At 44.8% G+C, this 16235-nt stretch overlaps 1 protein-coding gene across 7 annotated transcripts in view; it reads left to right on the plus strand.

The window, feature by feature from the left end:
- DMD (dystrophin) overlaps positions 1-16235 on the plus strand; it is a 6826337-nt gene that overhangs the window by 2733682 nt on the left and 4076420 nt on the right. For all 7 annotated transcript variants that reach the window (XM_078657819.1, XM_078657824.1, XM_078657821.1 and 4 more), the window contains exon 42: positions 12243-12437. In XM_078657819.1, coding sequence (XP_078513945.1) covers positions 12243-12437 — 195 coding nt within the window. The remainder of the gene's footprint in view (positions 1-12242; positions 12438-16235) is intronic.

Consider the following 16235-nt stretch of genomic DNA (forward strand, 5'->3'; position numbering starts at 1 on the left):
GGGAGTCAGCCTGCAAGCCAGCTCCGCACGCACTGATAAGCACTGGTTGTCTGGATTGACTATGTTCATATCTTAGTCCTCCTAAGCATTGCCTGCTAGTCAGTCTGTTCAGCTAGCATTTACCCCCGTTTGGGAACAATGGGGAAACGTAAAGGCCCGACGTCAGTACCCCCAGGTCCCCCAGCTACTACGATGGACACTTTCTTATTAAGAGCAGCTGGGATCATAGACAAGGAAATTGAGCTGGTGGCCTGCCGGCTCTCTCATTCAGCTGTACCCCGCCCTGTTTCCAGGACTTTTTTCGATAGGGGGGTAGATTAACACAGTGTGCCCAGGATATTCAGCTTGACCATGAACCCTCATTAACACCGGTAAGATCTCCGTTTCTGGGGACAGAGAGGACAGAGGTAGGTCATGGCTTAGAGTTCGGCTTACTCACCAACACTGGGCTTGAGTCTACTGGCCCAATTCTATCAACTAAGGCCCGGGTGTAATGTCAAGCCTGGGGATTCGAAGGCAGGGGGAGGTATGGGAATAAAAAGGAAAGGCTCACCGTCGGGGTCTAAAGCGAAACGTCCAAGGGCAGAGGAGTCAGCAAACTGTAACCACTGTCTAGGGATGATATGGAGACTATGATGGCTGGATGGATGGGCTCCTTGATAATAAACATACATCGCAAACTAGACCCTATTAGGCAACGTTTAGTTACAATGGAGCAGGAGCTTATGAGCATTTGCCAACATATACCAGCTGGGAACATTGATCCCCCTGGGGGCTTTAACTGGTCCCCAATCAGCAAATGATATAACTGGTGAGCAAGGTCTAAGTGGGTATATGCCACCATTAATACCTGTGCAAAGTAGTGTCAGCCATCCTACCCGGCCCGGTCGGATTCAAACCCTGGGATAGTGGACCTCTTGGGCGGAGCTGTGGCATTGAAATCACAGTGCCCCACAGCCTGTCCTGGTCTAGTGAAATCCACAACGGGAGAGCCAACGAGAGGAGAGTGGGGCCGTCAAAGAGACCCGAGCAGCAGACCCCATGATGGAGAGATCGAGGCAGAAGCTACCAACCCTACAACTTCCATCAGAATCTTCAACATATGTAGTATGGATACATAATCTTGTTGGCCATGGTGGTACTCTTTTCTTACTTGGGGGATTGCTGAGCAGGCCAGAGATAGTCGCCATGCAAATGGGGTCTGCAGATGAGAAGAAAGCTTCCCCATGGTCATGGTTAATGGCTGGGTCAGATTTTGACAGAGGGGTATAGGTAGGATCAGAGGAGCACAGAACAGATGTGCAACTACAGAGGTGGCAAATTGTCATTGTTCTATCTTCTGACCAGGGAAGTCCATCAAGCTGTTGATTTGTCTACCCTAGCTCTTGGCTGTGTGAGCCTGTGTTGAAAATCTGCCCTTTCTACATGCTCACTCCAGATCTTTGCTTTTTTTCTGGAGCCTATTTTTTTGCTGTTTTTTTTAACTCTGTGCATGTATCCCTATCTAACAGGAGTAAAGTACCCGTGCAGCCCCTTTAAAATGAATTGCATTGGATTAGACCTGAATGACATATTAAACTTGTGTATTGGATTCTAGTATATTGTATGTGATATACACCCAGGGCATGGAAGTTAAAAGCCACCTGTGGAATTCAGAACCTTTGGTGACATCCACAGGGTTGATCTCTAAACTTGGCTTTACGCTTACCGTATGTAGCCTAACCACCTAGAAACCCGATGTCAAACTTGTCAAAATAACTTGTTTTGAGAAGTTGGAAAACCTGCTGTTAGATACTATTAAGTCTTCTCTAAGTAGAGTGCTTGATGTTCAAAAGTGGTAGAAATGTGAGAAACACAAAAGCAATTTTCACTGACAGAGTTGTAGCTCGATCCTAGAAAATGTACATATGTCAAGTCAAGTCAAGTCATAAAATTTGTATAGCGCACTACATACCCAGAGGGTTTCAAGGCGCTTAGGAAGGGGAGGAGGATTATTTGTCAAATATCCACGTTTTAAGCTGCTTTCTGAACGCTAGGTGATTCTGGGTGAGGCGAAGGTAGGCGGGGAGTGAGTTCCATGTTTTGGCAGCCAAGTATGAAAAGGATCTGCCTCCCATGGTGGTCTTGTTGATGCGAGGTACAGTGGCGAAGGCTTGGCTGGAAGAGCGAAGTTGGCGGGAGGGGGTGTAGAAGGACAGTCGAGAGTTGAGGCAATCTGGACCGATGTCGTAGAGTGATTTGTGTGCGTGGGTAAGCAGTCGGAAAGTGATCCTCTTATTGACGGGTAGCCAGTGGAGGTCTTTAAGGTGACCAGAGATGTGTTCGTTTCGTGGGATGTCTAATATGAGCCTGGCTGAGGCGTTTTGGATTCGTTGTAGTTTCTTCTGGAGTTTAGCGGTGGTACCTGCGTAGAGGGTGTTTCCGTAGTCCAGTCGGCTCGTGACTAGAGCGTGGGTGACTGTTTTCCCTGTCTCGGAGGGGATCCAGCGAAATGTTTTTCTGAGCATGCGAAGAATGTTAAAGCAGGAAGAGGATACGGCGTTGACTTGTCTGTTCATTGAGAGTGAAGAATCCAGGATGACGCCAAGGTTCCGTGCGTGGTCTGTCGGGATGGGTGCTTTTCCGAGGGCTTCCGGCCACCAGGAGTCGTCCCATGCAGAGGGGGATGAACCTAAGATGAGCACTTCTGTTTTGTCTGAGTTCAGTTTCAGACGGCTTTGTTTCATCCATTCGGCGACTTCTTTCATTCCTTCGTGTAAGTTAGTTTTGGCAGTGCTGGGGTCCTTGGTGAGAGAAAGGATTAGTTGAGTGTCATCCGCGTAAGAGATGATGTTGAGGTTGTGTTGGCGGGCGATGGTCGCGAGGGGGCTCATGTATACGTTGAAGAGGGTGGGACTGAGTGAGGATCCTTGAGGTACGCCGCAGATGATTTCAGAGGCTTCGGACTTGAATGGTGGGAGGCGGACTCTCTGGGTTCTTCCTGTGAGGAACGAGGTGATCCATTCCAGTGCCTTTCCTTGAATTCCGATGTTTCTGAGGCGTTGTAAAAGGGTGCTGTGGCAGACTGTGTCGAAGGCTGCAGAGAGGTCGAGGAGGATGAGGGCGACTGTGTCTCCATTGTCCAGTAGAGTTCGAATGTCGTCTGTTGCTGCGATGAGGGCGGTCTCAGTGCTGTGTTTGGCTCGGAAGCCAGATTGTGAGGGGTCGAGTGATTTGTTGGCTTCGAGGAAGGTGGCGAGCTGGTTGTTGACGGCTTTTTCGATGACTTTGGCCGGGAATGGAAGAAGCGAGATGGGGCGGTAGTTTTTGAGTTCGGTGGGGTCTGCTGTTGGTTTTTTCAGAAGGGCGGTGAGTTCAGCGTGTTTCCAGTCTTCCGGGAAGGTGGCGGAGTTGAGGGAGCAGTTGATGACGTCTCGGAGGTGCGGAGCTATGACAGAGTCTGCTTTGTTGAAGATGTGGTGAGGGCATGGGTCTGTGGGGGATCCTGAGTGGATGGAGTTCATCAGGCGGATGGTGTCCTCCGTGGAGATTGGGTTCCAGGCGTTAAGGGTGTTTACGGGGGGAAGATGGTCAGCAGATGGTAGGGTGGGTTGGCTTCCGGGTTGGTTGTCAAAGCTGTTGTGGATGTCAGCAATCTTGTTGTGGAAAAAAGAGGCTAGGGAGTCGCAGAGGGTTTGAGAGGGGGTGATGTCGTTGGAGTTGGCCGAGGGGTTGGAAAATTCCTTGACGATGTTGAAGAGTTCCTTGCTGTTGTGGGCGTTGTTGTCGAGTCGATCCTTGAATGCTGTTTTCTTGGCTTTTCGGATCAGTTGGTGGTATGTACGGGTGGCGCTTTTGAAGGCGTCCTTGTTGCTGGTGGATGGGTCTTTTTTCCAGGCCTTTTCAAAGGAGCGGCAGAGTTTCTTGGACTTCTTGAGATCATCGTTGAACCATGAGGCCTTCTTGTTGCCAAGTTTGTGTTGACGTTTTTTCAGTGGTGCTAAGGTGTCGGCGGTGTTGGATAGCCAAAGGGTGAGGTTGGAGGCGGCTTCGTTGGCGTTAGAAGAGAGGGCTGGGGAGGTTTGAAGGAGCGATGTGGAGATCTGATCCGTGGTGATTTTGTTCCAGTTTCTTTGCAGAGTTGGTTGGAGGTGGATGATGGGTTTCGGCTTGTTGTAGGTGAAGTGAACGCAGCTGTGGTCAGTCCAGATGAGATCCGTAGTGTGGCTGAAGGAGACATGGTTGCTGGAGGTGAAAATGGGGTCGAGTGTGTGACCTGCGATGTGGGTGGGGGAAGTGACCAGTTGTTTAAGTCCGAGGTTGGCGAGGTTGTCTAAGAGGGTGGCGGTGTTGCGGTCGTTGATCTTTTCAAGGTGGAAGTTGAGGTCTCCCAGAAGGATGTAGTCTTTGGAGGGGAGCGCGTGAGGGGTGATGAAGTCCGTGATGTCTTCACTGAATTTTGCGCGGGGTCCTGGTGGTCTGTAGAGGAGAGTGCCTCTGAGAGTTGTCTTGGGGTCGATGTGGATCTGGAAGTGGAGGTGTTCGGAGTTAGCGAGGTTGGCGTCGGAGCTGGTAGAGATGCGGATGGATTTCTTATGGACGATAGCGATTCCTCCTCCTGTATGGTCGGTGCGGTCCTTGCGTGTGATCTTATAGTCATCAGGGATAGCGATGGCGATGTCAGGGGCGGAGGAGGCGTTCATCCATGTTTCCGTTAGGAAGGCGATGTCTGGAGAGATGGTGTCTAGTAGGTTCCATAGGTCGATGGCGTGTCTGTGGACCGAGCGGGTGTTGAGCAGGATGCATTGTAGGTGGTTGGGGTCGGGAATCTGTGGTGTGGTCGTAGCGGAGATGTTGTTGGTGCCGCTAAATTTGCAGGAGAGGCAGGAGAACGGTCCATGGGTGCGTCCAGGAGCAGCTTGGACGCAGTTGGGGGCGCGACCGGGGTTAAGGGCTAGGAGGGTGGCGGTATCGTAGGTAACGCGGGGGGGCTGGCCAGCGCGAGGGGCAGGGGGTCTGGCGCTGGGCGCGGTCCAGGCGCGGACGGGCGTAGACGGGCTTATAGAGTTTAGTCTGAAATATTTGATAGGAAATTACTAAAATGCCATTCAAATGCTATTTTTCATATTTATTAAGAGGCCAATTCATTTGGTGAAGTTAATTTGTTAAGAAATACTTGAGAAAAGTAACCTTTAGAATGTTATCTTTTCCCTGCCTGAAGTTCCTGAGGAATAACTTGACCTATCTGCCCGGGAAGTACTGGTGTGGTGAACCCAGGAAATTCATGAACCTGAAAGGGGCAGAGGTGAGGCCTACCCATTCAATGTTTAGTTTAAGAAGAGACCTGAAGAAGGGAAAGCATTTGTCCCTAAGGCCCACACTAGCCAGGCCACCTGCAAGCCAGAACTGGTTTGACATGGGATGGGACAGCTCATTTCCCTGGCCGCACCTTTAGGTGAACACAGGAGCCCTGCACAGGGGAAGATGTTCCCTATCTTTGATTTTAAGAGTGAAGGGGTGTAGATTTGCTTGTAGTAGAGCAAAAATGCACTGCTATAAAACTGGGTAGGTTTGCTCCATTGGAAGATTTATCCCATTGGCTAAGGAGGAGCCAGCAATCAACCCCACCCACTAACTATTGCCAACCGCAAATTGCCATCCCAAGACCCCATCCTCAGAGCAAAAGGTTGGCATACCCTAGCAGTACAAATATCTCTGTGTAGACAATGGCACGAGTGTCAGTAACATTAGATGTCTGCTGTATACTGAGGCACATAGGTTTCAGAGGGAAATCAGCATATCTGTTACATATTTGTTTCTATTAGGCATTAGTTTTTAACACAAATGACACTAAACAAGTTTTGAACCGGAAGTTAAATTGGAAAAAAAAAGATTTTTTGTCAATATGCGGCCCTTTTAGGACGCAAACACAGTGCAAAATCTTAGCAAGTATGCCCCTGAATATTTGTGTGTTTTCACACACTCCACAGAATGTCCCCTTTGAACTTGTAAATCAAAATATAGAAAAGGATTTTGACAAGGTTTACTAAAGGCCAAGGGTCACATGAGATGAATTTCACCTAGCACAAGTTCTAGTAGCCAAAATTCACAAATATGTTTCTTTCGCAGTTTTGCCATGTTCAGTTTGCCTGATCCACTCTTCTGCTTCTTTACCTAAAGTGGGCGGACATCACAATATTGAGAAAAAAATGTTGCCTAAAAATTTCTGCATGATTGCTGCAATTGCTTGGTAATCAATACATTTACTTATGCCAGCCAACAGGAAATAAGTTGTGTAGGTCCCCATGCAAATTATTCCTATCCCCCTTTAAAAACGTTCTAATAGAGGACAGCTTTGGAATCAACTGTTATTACAGTAGTGAAGGGTTTAATTTAAGCCAGTGATTGCAGGTGGGGCTCACTGACACTCATTTTTGGGGACTCCCACTTATTTTCCATGAACAGGCTTTGATCCAGAGCAAGAGAGAGAAAAACATAGGAAATGAAAATAAAGAGAAAGACAGAAAAACAGCAACAAAGGGAGAAAGCAGGGAACAAATGCCCTGAAAGAGTGTGAGAAAGAGGCAGCCAATGTGTGTTGGTGAATTAAGGAGGCATGAGGTGGAATGCCTTGGTATTCAGCACAGAGCGAGTCACCGGGAGGATGCCATCTTGGTCAGTGCGCTAGTGGTTCTCTTGCTCAGCACACGCCTCCCTATTTAGGAAGGGTGATGCAAGCGCGCAGTGGGCGCATGCAGCGGATGCACTGATGACGTGTCGGAGGGGCACCAGAGGCAAGCCCGTGTGAGCCCGTCCACGCTCCGACCGCGTTCAGCGCTAGCCATGCTGCCAGTTTTGTTCCTGGATACATATAGGTGAAAGGGACACCAGGGGGACACAAGAAGCTATGGTTAACAATGGCGATACCATCATAGTTGACCAGACCTCGGGCAGACTGAATTGTGGCCTGATTAACAGTAGGTCTTTAGATAAACACTATCAAGAGGTGTCAACTATGCTGGAGTGCCTCGATTTAGACATTTTGTTTTTAGCTGAAACTTGGACCAGCACCGACTCTGTTGTAGAGCTAGGATTTGCATGCCCAGAGGCTGCAAAATTTTCCACATTCCCAGGCCGTTGTGGAGAGGTGGGGGGTTGGGGTGATCTTTTCAGAAAAGTGGGATTTTACCCCTTAACACATTGATGATGTCGAGGGCATTGAACTACTACCTTTCTCACTGCAAGAGGAAAAGTGTTGACAGGAATAGTATGCTACAGGCCCCCGGGACAAAACACCCAATACCAAGCTTTAATTGACTCCTTTGCTAACATGACTTTAACACACTCAAGGATGATTATACTGGGTGATTTTAATCTCTGGCATAACAGGAACCTTGCCCCCCCCCCACTCAGAGATCTGGGGCAAGCCTGGAAGAGCCTTAATTTGCACCAATTGGTTCATCAGTGTACTCATCAAGGAGGGCACACCCTAGACCTGTTATTTGCCAACCGGAGTGAGACAGAGGTAATTGAAGTATTACCTCAATTCTAGACCGATCACTTTTTAATTCATTTTAGGATACGCTGCCTAGTCCAGCCAACACTATAAATCAGTCAGTGACCTTCTGCAAGGGAAGAGAATGGGCTAAGCTACAAGAAAATAGACAATCTGTGACATTCCTAGAACAGAATTTATTTGTATCCAGTAAATCAGTGGAAGAAAATTATCAAATCTACTGTGATCAAATAAACCATACCCTGGATCAGATTGCTCCAGTAAAAAGGTTGAAGAATAGAAAGAAACCCTCAGCTCCTTGGTATAGCGAAGAGCTAAAACTGATGCTTAAACAACGCAATCAGGCCGAAAGGAAATGGAGGAGGTCGTATGGGGAAGTAGAAAAAAAAAGCTGAAACTACTGCAGGCCTCATATAAGGAAGCTATCTCTAGGTCCAAAGCAGAGTACTATGCCAAAACCATCTTACAGGCACCTAATAGTACAAAAATCCTCTTTAAGATTATAAAGTACCTATCTAATCCAGTATGTATGGGTAATAAGGTTAATACTACACAAAAACTCTGCGATGACATCGCTGTCTACTTTGATGATAAAATCAATAAGATTGTTGATGGCTTGAACTCCAACAATAAAAGTAGCCTGGATGAGGAAAAGGAACCACCTATGATACTAATAGTAGAGCAACAGGCAGAGGGATTAAACAGCCATCAGCCGCCTGCCCTAGAGTGCTTTCAAATTCTCACGGAGGATATATTTAATAAATTAGCTCAAAGTGTATCTAATGGCTCCCCTTTGGATCCCCTTACACAGGGGATATGGAAAGAGTGTAGGTTAGAACTATTCCACTGGTTGCAGCAGATTCGTTGCCAATCATTGGAAAAGGGAACTGTTCCAGAAGTCTGGAACCAGGCAGTGGTGATCCCGCTGCTCAAGAAACCGTCACTTTTCAGTCAAGTTTCAGACCAATTTCCCTTCTGTCATAACCAGTTAAAATTCTGGAGCAGGCAGTTAGTAAATCCCTGTCCCTTTATTTAGAAGAAAAAACCTGTTAGACAAGGCTCAATTTGGTTTTCACCAGGGCATGGAACTGAAACAGCCCTAGTGACGGTACTTGATAACCTGAGAATGCGAGCAGACAATAAATGTAAATGAATGTAAATGTAGTTGAGCTTATATAGCGCACAGCTACCCGCAGTGGGTGTCCCGGCGCTTGCTTAGGGAACCCTTCCTGGTATTCCCCTGTGAGATAGCAGGGTATCCACAAGGTGAAAGTCAGGCATCCCGCCGCGAGGGGCCGTTGTGGAGATTAAGCAAGCTATTGCCCAGAGTCGCAGAGTGTGAACCCGTGAGTCGAGGAGGCACCGAGGCAAGAATTATCGAGTCCGTGGAATTTTAAGCCCAAGCCCCGCCGAGGCAGGGAATTGAACCCTGGTCCAGGACCGATCTCAGCTTCCGGGTCTGCTGCCTCTAACCCCTGAGCCACACTTCTACAATGGTAATCCGTCCATATTAGTGCTATTGGATATGTCGGCCACATTCGATACGGTGAATCACAGTATCCTGCTGAAAAGACTAGAGGACATCGAAGTAAAAGGACGGGCACTGAAGTGGCTGCAATCATATTTGATGGGCAGACAGCAGGCGGTAACTATCCCACCATTTACATCCCCAAAGACACCTGTGCGACACGGGGTGCCACAGGGCTCAGCTATAAGCCTGATCTTGTTTAACATCTATTTGTGCCCTCTGATCCCAGTCATCAAGTTCTTTGGCATCGATCTAGTCAATTATGCAGATGGCACACAACTGGTTTTCTCTCTGGAAGGAAATCAAGAAGTATCCCTAGATAAATTCCAGGAGTGTATGCACAATACCTCCAATTGGCTCAGGAAAAATTCCTTACAATTTAATGGAGATAAAACGGAGATAGTATACTGCTCCACAGCCAAAATTGCACGGCCTTTTCCCTCCGAGTTTAGACTCACCCCTATGGATAAACCACTGACCGCAGTTAGAACAGTGTGTAACCTGGGGGTTTTAATGTATGATAATCTTCAACTGGAGTCACAGGTCAACAAAACAGTTGGTACCGGTTTCTCCTTGATAAGAGCACAAAAATCTCAGTTCTTTGAGGACAAAATAGAAGGGATATATAAGAAAATTACTGCACTCTCGGGTCCCTTGGATACTGAGGCCCTTGAAATTTTCCCAACGGTGACCTCTGGGGAAACCCATCATGTTATCCCAGAAATAACCATTAAAGACCTGACTGCGCTTATCAACCAAATAAAGACAGGCTCTCCTACTGATTTGATACCCGCCAAACTAATTTCCCCTCTGAACGAGATATTAGGACCCTCTATTCAGAAATTGCTCAATCTCTCCTTTGCCAAGGGACTACTCCCACAATCCTGGAAGGAGGCGGTAGTGAACCCTATACGCAAAAATTCCACCTTGCCCTGGTCAGAACTCTCCAACCTTCGCCCGATTTCTCTCCTTCCTTTCATCAGCAAACTGGCAGAGAAACACGTTAACACCATCCTCTCCAGCTTTATCGAGGCGACAGGGGGCCTGGACCAATCTCAATCTGGGTTCAGGCCCAACCACAGCACTGAATCGGCCCTTCTTTCTGTGACAGATAAGATCAAAATGTCACAGGATAGAGGCGGCTCCATATTCTAGTGCTGTTGGACCTGTCCGCAGCCTTTGATACCGTGTCTCATAACATCCTTCTCAGCCGTTTGCAGGGAGTAGGAATTGGAGGCTTAGTGTTATCATGGTTGGAGAGCTTCCTTTCCGGGAGATCACAATCTATCAGCCTGGGCCCCTTTCGTTCCATCTCAAGGGTGCTCACGAAGGGGGTGCCACAGGGCTCATGCCTTAGCCCTACATTGTTTAATGTATATGTGGCCCCCCTTGCTGAGATTGTGCGGAAATATGGGTTCATACCGGTTTCCTACGCTGATGACACCCAGCTCCTCTACCCTTTCAGCTCCCTTGGCCCCAAAGTCAAGGAGAACTTTGCTGAGGGTATGAGGGCAGTGTCACATTGGATGGCTGTGAACTGCCTCCAATGTAATGTGGGAAAAACTGAGGTCATGCTCTTTGGCAAAGCGAGTTTCCTCTGGTCCCCAGACTGGTGGCCAATAGATCTTGGCCCAGTACCTACATCCAAACCTCATGTAAAGAATTTAGGGGTTAAGTTGGACCAAAAGCTGACTTTGAAGGAACACACCAATTACATCGCAGGGTTGTGTTTTCATACCATTGGCCTCCTTAGACTTGTCTTCCCCTATCTCCCTGCCACCTATAGGAAGACACTGGTACAGGCCTTGGTTACCAGCCGTCTGGACTACTGCAACGGCCTGCTGACATTAGCAAACGCAGATGCAGTAGGTCGTTTGCAGGTAGTGCAGAACACAGCAGCAAGACTGTTCATGAGTGCACCGGCCAGGACCCCCTCTAAGCCCTTGTTGAAAGAACTACATTGGCTCCCCATACGGCAGCGTATCAACTTTAAGATATGCTGTACGGTCCACAAATGCCTTTATGGAGCAAGTCCTAAATACCTGTCACAATCCCTTGAGTTATATCAGCCTAGCAGGTCTCTCCGCTCAAGCAATCAAGCCCTTCTAAAACCCCCTGCCACAAAGAAATTCAGACAAGGAGACCGTGCATTCTCCTCGGTTGGATCTGCCTTATGGAATAAACTCCCCACTGACATAAGAATGACCACTAACCATATGTCTTTTAGAAAGACATTAAAGACCCTTCTTTATCAAGAAGCATTTCTGTCCTTTTAACCTCTCATGTCACACTATCTGATGATTCTTAGCTGGCAAAGCGCGGAGATACCCTTATGGGATTGATTCCAGCGCTATAAAAGAAATTAAAAATAAATAAAAAAATAAAAAAATAAAGCCAGATCCTTCCACTACTGCCAGTTGCTACTAGATCTCTAGTAGTGAGGAGTATAATATTGAGCAGGTTGGATTATTATAACTCTTTGTATTTGGGAGCACCATAATCAGTGTTACTGAAGCTACAGAGGATCCAGTCCCTAGCAGACAAATTGGTGTTAAATAGGCAGCGCAAGTCCTCAACGACTTTAGCTTTAAAGTACCTTCACTGGTTACCCATCAATGAGAGAATTCAATTTAAATGCCTCTGTATTGTGTTTAGAGCAGTACATGGCCTGGGTCCAATGTCCATATAGGAGAAATTTACCTGGTACACTCCTGGGAGAAATCTCCGTTCATCAAGCGCAAATCTGGTAACCACCATTAGATTCAAGAAGACCAGGACAGGTGGAAGAGCATTCGGTGTAGCAGCCTCACGACTCACGAATGATCTTTCCTTGAATATCAGACAAATTAAATCTAGCTCTTGCCTAGGGATTGGTAAAACGAGCTCTTCCAAATCGGTGAATATGTTATCTTTATGCACACTGGCAACAGGGTGAGTCGCAGCGCAAGGATACCCGCAGGGTGACAGTTTTGCTCTATATAAGTTCAAGTTCCATTACATTAGAATACATTACACCCTGACCTTCGATAGCACCCACTGTGTACCTCTGAGAAATCTTTGGGCACCAGAACTTATATGGTAAATTTCACAGCAAGACATTATAAAACTACTTTATATATATTGATCTTTTTTGTAAATATTTGATTAATATAAATTTGAAACTGCATTTGTTGAATAATGCTATACTAAAAGAAACATTGCGTTGTATGCCTTTTCTAGCAAACACTTCGTGAAGAAACAACAGTTGTGATGACTGAAGAAAAGACTGTGAAACCTTCTTATGTGCCTTCTGCATACCTGGCAGAGATCCTTCAACTTCGTCAGTCTGTATCTGAATCACAACGCCTCCTTGAACCTCCTGCCCTGACGGCTAAAAACTATGAAGACCTCTCTAAACAAGAAAAGTGCCTCAAGGTAAGACCAAACTTTCATGATGGAAGCATGTAAACCTGGACGCTCGTTAGTCATCATCGAAGTGTTGCTGAAATTCCATGCAAACATTTATATCGATTCTTCACATGCAGCTGATCATTAATGGTTGTTTATTGCCCTCCCACCCATTAAGCCATATTCACAACATTTAAAGCAACGCAGCAAGTCACTTTGCTGTGCTACGCTGTGTGAAAAAGGAGAGGTCTGTGCTGGTGCTGAAACCCCTGCCTATCGCCAACACAAGCACCCTTGCACCATGGTGCAAGGGTGCCTGCGTTACAGGCAGGATTGTTTTGTGCAGTAAGTGACACCTTCCTGCACAAATCCTCTGAGGCTTTTCCCTCTTTATGGGCTTGAATGCTGCACACTTAGAAAGAGCAAAAAAACATCTCCTTTTAACGCCGGAGCATTCTGTCATATTTCCAGGTCTACCAGTATTGGTAAATCTGGGAATGAGGCAGAACATGAAATAGAGAATATTGAAGCAGCTCCTGAGATTACAGTCTAATGAGTGAGTTCGACCCTCAAACTGAAGTTGTAGTTATTATTTTTAGGTTCAAGATTAAGTGCCCTTTGAATGATTTCCTGGAGGCAAACTTCCTCATCCTCTTTCTGGATAACTGAATCCTAATTGCTTCCTTTTAAATGCTGAGAACAAAAATATAAAAGGAGACATAACCTACATGTCAAGGGCTGGAACCGATTAATTTAAATCTGCTCTAAATTAAACACGTTTTATGTTTATTACGGTGTGGTTCGCAAAATGAGATGCTTATACGAATTCTTTGTATGAAACTAAAATTTGCGCTTATGTTTTTATGTTTTTTGTTTACAAACCAAATATAACCCTAAAAAAGATTTTACTAATTTTACCATTAGAGCATAGGAAAGCAGTAATCATTGCCTTGATTATATCAAAAGTTGATTATTGCAGCACGCTATTCGTAGGCTGCCAAGCATGTCTTCTTAACAAACTTCAGACTCTACAAAAGGCGGCAGCCAGAGTTCTGTTAAATCTACCAACACACTGCTCAGTTTCCAATTCCATTAGGGAACTTCACTGGCTTCCAATTAGGGAGCGTATTCAATTCAAAGCGATCTGTTGGGTTCACAGGGGACTACATCAAGATGGTCCATTCTTCTTGCAAGAAAGTTTAATTGGTAATCCCCCCCACGTACCTTACGTTCTAGTACTGCCAACAAAGTACAAGTACCCAGAATAGTGGTGGAAGAAGTTTTACCTATATGCCAGTAAGATGGGGAAATTTACTGGCAAATTATCTACGAGCTCAACTTAACCTTTTGAAATTTAAGAAAGATATGAAAAGCTGTTTTTTTCTTTAGACCAACAAGCTTGTACTCCATAAAAGTCTGGATTGCTTTTGTATTTGATTATTGACTATGCTTAGGGTTCTTGCCACTAGCGCCAAGACGCCTATTTGGGTATAAGCCAGGCTTTACAAATTCTTTAACCTTAACAAAATATAACAAATTTGGGATTTTAGTCCAACAAGGCATCCTACTGGCTTACGCAATTCTAGAGTTGGTAATCAATTCAATGGACGTTAACGAGATTCAAATTAAAGCTTCTATACTGATCTGTAGTATTACCAAAAGGAAGGCACAATGTGGAAGAGAGAGGTCTTTGTTCCCCGCAGGATACTTTGCTTTTTATTTTTTTCTGCTACCAATATCAAGCTCTTTGGTATCACTACATAATGCCCTTACTTAAGGACCACAACTTTGTGCAAATTAGACCAGCGTTGGTTTACTTAAAAATGCTGACAAGTCCTTTAATCTGTTTTAACATTGCAAGCTTCTTGACTGGGGCTCTTAGGATTAGAAAGAAGTTGACTGTCTGATTTGATGTTTTAAGTAATGCTAACCTGTTATGGAATTACATTTTTCTTTTTCTTTATATTTTTTATTTGACTTTTAATCCCTTTCAAAATAAATTATTTAAATTTTTTATGCCTGCTTTTATGATTTTCATGAATGGAATAAAGCTTTATTGACTTGACTTGCAATGAATGTTCAAGTTATTCATTAAGATAAAATATTTGCCACGTTTTTAAAAGGTAGTGAATAATTTGCAAAAGAATGGTGATCTTTGGTTAGTGAAAATCAGTAATCAGGTGACAATATGTATAAGTAATAAATAAAAAAGTAGAGGCTCTTTAGCGCATCTTATATAACACATTTACTTAATCAGTGGCAGCCAACACAGGTAAGAGCGGCGAGGCGGGGTGGGGAGTGTCAACAGACGACGGGATAGGTGAAATAAATAAATTAATTATTAAAACCACTTACCTTGCGCTCGATATGGCGAGCACACGGTAAGTGGTTTTAAAAAAATTATTTAATTTTACCTATCCCTTTGTTTGCTGACTCCCCCCACCCCGCCCCGTTCTCGCCCCGTCCCACTTTCCGACCACTCTTACCTGTGCCAGCCACCACTGTACTTCATGTGTTATATTCATGAAGATTCGTGAAGATGCATGGTCTTCATTCAATCATCATTCGTTTTATGTGCATTTTAATATTTAATTGTCTAGTAAAGTGCTGGCTTGTGACAGATCGCCATGTTATACTTCAATTGGCTTTTTCACATTTTAGTTATTGTGTCTTAAACTTAGACACATTGGGTTGATTTCTAGGCTTTGGGCACAATGAGTTTCATGGCTGCGTGCCCAACACCCTAATTGACGCATGGGATTCTTGCATTAAGACACTGTGTGATAGTCCATACAGTCTGGGATACTTTAATCCAAGTACAGAAGAGCACTCCTGAAAATCTTCCCTTTGGGGAAGGCCTCTTTGGAGAAAATCAGTTTTTGTTACTGCTGCCTGCCAACAAGGATTCTATTTTCAATCTCACCCATGGGTTTCCCAGTTTGCCGTCATGGGGAAACAGGGTACAAAAGCGTCTCTGACGTCAAAAGGGATTATTTAATACTCATTCCTTACTCCCCATTGCAGGCCATTCATTAGCCCTCCAGCATATCTTGGAGATTGGCAAATTCAGAGTTCTTACCAAAAACATAAAACATCATTTTAGATTTAGGCAGTTCAGTTCAGTTCAGAAATCTTTATTTGGCTATTTTCCAAGCCACAAAAGAAAACATTATAAGAGACAAAGAATTTCTGATTTAGTAAAAAGTAAACAATATAAAACATAATTTTTAAAAGGAAGAGAAAAATGAGTTTACACAAATGTCCAGGTGAAGAAAGCTCATGATATTCATATCACCACCCTAGACACAACAATGATTTTGTTAGGACAGAAAGAAGCCACATTCTAGTGCCAAATGTCAAACTTTTTAAGAACATCAATAAATATAAAGTGCAGTGGTAAGATATAATACAGATTCATTTCCCAACAATATTTCTACGTCAAACTGAAGTGGGGATATATTTATAAACCATCAAACAGATAAATTCATCCTTTAAAAGCTGAAGATAGTGCAAAGCTGCCTGGCATCTTCTTATATTCAAATATTTTAAAAGTGTTATTAAAAAAGTGTGCCTTGGATTAATGTAAAGATTGCAAAAGAACATAAAGTGCAACGTGCTCTGCTTTGAATGCGAATCATATGGGCATACATCCAATCCAGCATCTGCATATACATTTCGTGGATATGAAACCAGTAAGTGTGAGGTTCCAAACCTAAACCTTATAAGATCATATAATTTAACATGGCTAAAGTAAAAAGAAAGGTACGGCTCGGTCCCCATTGAACACACCAAAAGTGAGTGGTCAATAACCCTGCTTTTTCCATC

The sequence above is a fragment of the Lissotriton helveticus genome, chromosome 8 (assembly GCF_964261635.1).
Source record: "Lissotriton helveticus chromosome 8, aLisHel1.1, whole genome shotgun sequence".
NCBI lineage: Eukaryota > Metazoa > Chordata > Amphibia > Caudata > Salamandridae > Lissotriton > Lissotriton helveticus.